General features: G+C 42.5%; 1 protein-coding gene across 1 annotated transcript; it reads left to right on the forward strand.

Annotated features, from left to right (window-relative positions):
- The first annotated feature begins 1,166 nt into the window (after nucleotides 1–1,166).
- LOC140959280 (uncharacterized) lies at nucleotides 1,167–3,328 on the forward strand. The gene is made up of 4 exons (XM_073417152.1): nucleotides 1,167–1,219; nucleotides 1,553–1,835; nucleotides 2,291–2,454; nucleotides 3,031–3,328. The coding sequence occupies exons 1-4, from the start codon at nucleotides 1,167–1,169 to the stop codon at nucleotides 3,326–3,328; spliced, it is 798 nt and encodes a 265-aa protein (XP_073273253.1).
- The last annotated feature ends 3,279 nt before the right edge of the window (nucleotides 3,329–6,607 follow it).

A 6,607-nucleotide genomic window follows, 5' to 3' on the forward strand; every position in this document is an offset into this window, starting at 1 on the left:
AAGTGTAGATATTCTAAGACGAGATATAAACGCTCTGATACCACTTGAAAGGATCGGTTAAGAAGTGAACAGTGTTTAGAAGGGGGGGTTGAATAAACACTCAAGGATTATGTTCGTTTTTCGTAAGTTGAGTTCAGTTCAATGACAAACTGATACTCGGTATCTCGTCAGTCGATGACAATCAGTTTAACTGAGAAAACTGTAGCGGAAGTAAACTGAATGAAAGATAGAATAACTAAAATAAAGGGTAACTGAAATGAAAAACGCGATTTGTTTCTGGATGTTCGGAGAATGGAATAACTCTTACGTCACCCCTTTTATCACGAAGATATGATTTCTACTAAAAGACTTTGATCAAATACAATGTTTGTACTGACCCACTTCAGTTTGGTCTTATCAATGCCAAAACTGAAACTCTTAGTAGCAACAGGCTATTTCAGTTCGTGACTGATCTTAGCACAACTTAACAATATAATATAGATTACAGTGTGCTAACAAGCTCAAAGACAGTAGCCTTGAATGCTACAGATAGAACTTAGTAAGAGTGAGCTTTTGATTTCAGCAGAGTAATAGCTTGAGTAAAATAATTGTTCTTGTATCCTTGTTTCTTCAGCTGCTATCTTCGCCTATTTATAGGCTTCTCTTCCAACGGTAACTTGATAAAATATTTGAATTTTATATCCGTTGATTGCCACGTCGATATTCTCCTGACAATCGTACACTGTAGACTCTGAAATGCGGTGTTCCACTACGAGTTGTAGTCTGCTTGTACTGATGTCGGTTGAACGTCTTTTTCATTTGATGACGTGTATGGTTGAGCGATCAGCTGATAAATGGTAGCTGATAAGCTTGTGCTGAGTGAATCAACTGATCAGTTTCCAACTGATCAGTCAGCTGTCTTCAGAAATCCAGTTAGGTTCAACTGATCAATTTCCAACTGATCAGTCAGTTAACTTCGAAGGTTCAGTTCAGCTGGATTCGATTGCCTTTGATAACTCACACGATACTTCAGTTAGGCAAGCTATATAATTCGAATACTTGATCAGTTAGTCCAATAGATAAATGGTTTGTCAAACAGCCGAAATTAAGTTTCCAACAGTTTCATTCTCCCAAGCTTTTCTCTATGGGGCGCACCAGTACTGTTTTTTAAGAAAAAGGTCGACAGCATGCGGCTTTGCATTGACTACAGGGAGCTGAACCTGGTCACAGTTAAGAATAAGTATACACTGCCCATGATTGAGGATCTATTTGATCAACTTCAGGGAGCATCAGTATTTTCAAAGATAGATCTCCGATCAGGATACCACTAGCTGACGGTGAGAGAGCCTAACGTGCATAAGATGACTTTCAGGACACGTTATGGGCACTATGAGTTTATGGTGATGTCCTTAATACTGACGAACGCGCCAACGATCTTCATGTATTTCACGAATTGCGTTTTAAGTCGTATTTGGATCAGTTCGTCATAGTTTTCATATACAACCTCCTGATCTATTCGAAGAGCATAGAGGAGCACAATTAGTATCTGAGGACAATGCTACATGTTTTGTAGGACTGTCGACTGTATGCCAAGTTCAGTAAATGCGAGTTATAGCTTTGACAGAGTGGCATTCTTGAGCCAAATCATATCCAGAGATGGAGTAGAGGTTGATCCCAGCAAAGTTGAGGTAGTAAGAGACTGGCCAGTGCCGAAGAGTGTGACAGAGATCCGCAGCTTCTTGGGTCTAGCTTGGTATTACAGGAAGTTCATACATGGCCTCTCTTCTATTGTGGTGCCTATGACCGCCTTGACAAAGAAGAATGCCAAATTCATATGGGATTTGAGTGTCAGGAGAGTTTGGACAGGCTGAAACAGACATTGACTTCAGCGCCAGTTCTGGCAATATCAGGGCAGGGAAATTTTTTTGCTTTATACAGATGCTTTGAAACTCGGCTCTGGCGCGGTTCTGATATAGCATGACAGGGTTATAGCCTATGCGTCCAGACAATTGAAGGTCCATGAGAAGAATTATCGACTCATGACCTCGAGCTAGCAGCAGTAGTCTTCGCCCTAAAGATTTGGAGGCATTATCTGTATGGGGAGAAGTGCAGGATTTTCATCGATCACAAGAGCCTGAAGTACTTCTTCACACAGAAAGAGCTGAACAAGAGACAGTGGAGGTGGCTGGATCTAGTGAATGATTATGACTGTGACATTAGCTACCATTTGGGTAAGGCTAATGTAGTTGCGGATGCATTAAGCAGGAAGAATGCAGTGATCACTCAGTTTTCAGTATAGAGACCATTACAGACAGAGATTAAGAGGTTTGAGCTTTTAGTTTATGCCAGGGGCGATGCCCCTAGTCTTTCTACCCTGACAGTACAGTCGACACTGAGAGACAGGATTCAAGCGGGGCAGACTTTTGACAAGCAGTTACAGAAGTGCAGACAGAGGGATGAGTCGAAGGGTCTGAGGTTCNATTGCCTTTGATAACTCACACGATACTTCAGTTAGGCAAGCTATATAATTCGAATACTTGATCAGTTAGTCCAATAGATAAATGGTTTGTCAAACAGGCGAAATTAAGTTTCCAACAGTTTCATTCTCCCAAGCTTTTCTCTATGGGGCGCACCAGTACTGTTTTTTAAGAAAAAGGTCGACAGCATGCGGCTTTGCATTGACTACAGGGAGCTGAACCTGGTCACAGTTAAGAATAAGTATACACTGCCCATGATTGAGGATCTATTTGATCAACTTCAGGGAGCATCAGTATTTTCAAAGATAGATCTCCGATCAGGATACCACTAGCTGACGGTGAGAGAGCCTAACGTGCATAAGATGACTTTCAGGACACGTTATGGGCACTATGAGTTTATGGTGATGTCCTTAATACTGACGAACGCGCCAACGATCTTCATGTATTTCACGAATTGCGTTTTAAGTCGTATTTGGATCAGTTCGTCATAGTTTTCATATACAACCTCCTGATCTATTCGAAGAGCATAGAGGAGCACAATTAGTATCTGAGGACAATGCTACATGTTTTGTAGGACTGTCGACTGTATGCCAAGTTCAGTAAATGCGAGTTATAGCTTTGACAGAGTGGCATTCTTGAGCCAAATCATATCCAGAGATGGAGTAGAGGTTGATCCCAGCAAAGTTGAGGTAGTAAGAGACTGGCCAGTGCCGAAGAGTGTGACAGAGATCCGCAGCTTCTTGGGTCTAGCTTGGTATTACAGGAAGTTCATACATGGCCTCTCTTCTATTGTGGTGCCTATGACCGCCTTGACAAAGAAGAATGCCAAATTCATATGGGATTTGAGTGTCAGGAGAGTTTGGACAGGCTGAAACAGACATTGACTTCAGCGCCAGTTCTGGCAATATCAGGGCAGGGAAATTTTTTTGCTTTATACAGATGCTTTGAAACTCGGCTCTGGCGCGGTTCTGATGTAGCATGACAGGGTTATAGCCTATGCGTCCAGACAATTGAAGGTCCATGAGAAGAATTATCGACTCATGACCTCGAGCTAGCAGCAGTAGTCTTCGCCCTAAAGATTTGGAGGCATTATCTGTATGGGGAGAAGTGCAGGATTTTCATCGATCACAAGAGCCTGAAGTACTTCTTCACACAGAAAGAGCTGAACAAGAGACAGTGGAGGTGGCTGGATCTAGTGAATGATTATGACTGTGACATTAGCTACCATTTGGGTAAGGCTAATGTAGTTGCGGATGCATTAAGCAGGAAGAATGCAGTGATCACTCAGTTTTCAGTATAGAGACCATTACAGACAGAGATTAAGAGGTTTGAGCTTTTAGTTTATGCCAGGGGCGATGCCCCTAGTCTTTCTACCCTGACAGTACAGTCGACACTGAGAGACAGGATTCAAGCGGGGCAGACTTTTGACAAGCAGTTACAGAAGTGCAGACAGAGGGATGAGTCGAAGGGTCTGAGGTTCTATACAGTTGAGGACGACATAGTCAGATATCATGACCGACTATGGGTTCCTAGCAGTTATTCCCTGAGATCCGATATCATGAGTGAGGCCTACAACATACCGTACTCTATCCATCCAGGGAGTACGAAGATGTATAAAGATCTACATACTCTTTATTGGTGGTCGGGCATGAAGTGAGATATTCTGCATTTCGTCTTTGAGTGTTTGACGTTTCAGTAGGTCAAGGCAGAACATCAGAGACCTACAGGGAAGCTGAGACCATTCCATATTCCTGAGTGGAAATGAGAGAACATTACCATGGACTTTGTGACAGGGCTACCGAGGACAGCTGAAGAATATAATGTCATTTGGGTGATAGTTGATCGACTCACTAAATCAACACACTTTCTACCGATCAAGAAGACTTTCACCATAACTCAGTACGATGGGCTGTATATCAAAGAGATAGTTAAACTGCATGGGATTGGTGTCCATCGTATCAGACAGGGATCCGAGGTTCACGTCTGCATTCTGGAAGAGTCTACAACAGGCATTGGGTATTAAGATGCTATTTAGTAGTGCCTTCTATCCTTGGACCGACGGTCAGTCAAGGAGGGTGATTCAAATATTGGAAGACCTACTCAGAGCTTGCATGATCGACTTCTAGGGCAGCTGGGAGCCAAAGCTACCTCTCCTGAAGTTCACGTACAACAACAGTTACCATGCATCTATCAGTATGGCTCCATATGAGGCATTGTAAGGGAGAAAGTGTAGGTCACCAATTTATTGGGACGAGGTAGGAGAGAGGGAAGAGTTGGGACCGGATATTGTCAGTCAGAAGAGTTAGTGGTCAAGATCCGAGACATGATGAAGACCGCTCAGAGCCAACAGAAGAGTTATGCAGAGCACAGGCGCAGAGATCTTGAGTTCGCAGTAGGGTATCATGTATTTGTGAAATTCGCACCCGATGAAGGGTGTGATGAAATTTAAAAAGAAGGACAAGCTCAGCCCTAGATTCATAGGACCGTTCGAGATCTTAGAGAGAGTTGGGACACTCGCATACAGAGTTACATTACCGCCGAATCTAGCTGGAGTTCATAATGTTTTTCACGTCTCGATGCTGCGAAAGTACATGTCGAACCATTCGCATGTACTGAATTATGAGCCAATGCAGTTGACGTCGAACCTGTCTTTCGAGGAGAGACCCACTCAGATATTGGATAGGCAGGAGAGGAGGCTCCGGAACAAGGTGATCCACATGATCAATGTCAAGTGGCTGAACCATTCCAAGGAGGAGGCTACTTGGGAGACTGAGACCGAGATGAGGAGTCGCTACCCAGAGTTATTCGATATGTCTTAAATTTCGAGGACGACATTCTGTTTAAGGGGGGGAGAATTGTAAGGTATAGGAAATTCGAACTACGTAACCTGACTGTATGCAATCTAGAGTTTTTATTTAAAATATGTTTAATTATATTTATGTATTTGATGCATTTTTATTGCATGATATGTGGGTTGGTTCATGTTTTATTTAAAGTTTCATGGATTAGGGCTTTAAGTTATATTTCGCGCTCGAACGAGGAATGGAGACGGAGATATTTAAGAAAAATATTTTTATTAAATAATTATTTTTAATTATTTAATATATGGTGTAATTAAGTGTTATTTTCGAAAATGGGCCTTGGTGAGGTATTTTACTCATCGGGTCATATTTTTAACAAATACGCAAATTTCAGCGAGTCAGAGAACTTTTTGAAGGTTTGGGCAATATTTCAAAAACGTACCTAAAAAAAATATTTTTCGAGAGTGTTATTGAGCTTCATGGGTTTATTTTGTTTCATATTGGGCCTAAAATCCTTTTAAACTCAATTATTTTAACTTGGGCCATTATACACTAAGTATTTTAATTAAACCTACACTCAAAACCCTAACCCTACTCCCCATTGGTTTGGCCGCCCCTTCCTTCACATCAGCAGCACCATTTTGAAAGTTTCTTCAGCAGCCACTTGAAAATTGTTCAATTTTTTAAAGAAAGTTCATTCCCTGTCTCTCCGGTGCTCGTCATACACGTAGATATCCAAGGTTTTGAGCGTTTTTTTGCAAAGGCACGCCATAAATCCTTATTTTTCTCATCATCCACGCTAATATACGATGTTATGTGTGCGTTTGCATGAAGAGTGTTTAAATCTTTTTGTTGTATCGTTTATGCATCGGTTGTCATGAAATATGCATATTTCGATATGTAACTCACGTTTCCTGGTTGTCATGCAAGGGGCTGCCGATTTGCTGGTTTTAGGGGGCTGAAAATTGTTGAGGGTTAAGGTGACAAGGTGCTGGAGTTTTGAAGTCGTCACGTTGTGCAAGAGTTGGTCACACATCTTGGTGGATGGTCCGGTGGTGGCTAGAATGGAAGAAACGAGAGAGCCAACGGTGCAAGCGCCGTTCCAAGCCTTAGACCAGAACCTGGTGGGTCTGAGCCATGGCCTAGGATGGATCGAATCCTGCTGGTCTTGGTCTTAGAGCCGGTCGAGAGATTTGTTTTGAGGGGAGTCTCGGTTAGGACTTATTCGGGTGGCTCTCAGGTGATTGCGCTTAAACACCGTGCACGGGGCTGAGGGCTAGTGTTATGTAGTTGCAGGATGGTCTAGAGGTGGGCTAGGAAGGGTTGGCTCGGGTCTTGTCCTCGTCGGTT

The sequence above is a fragment of the Primulina huaijiensis genome, chromosome 15, assembly GCF_012295235.1.
Source record: "Primulina huaijiensis isolate GDHJ02 chromosome 15, ASM1229523v2, whole genome shotgun sequence".
Taxonomy (NCBI): Eukaryota; Viridiplantae; Streptophyta; class Magnoliopsida; order Lamiales; family Gesneriaceae; genus Primulina; species Primulina huaijiensis.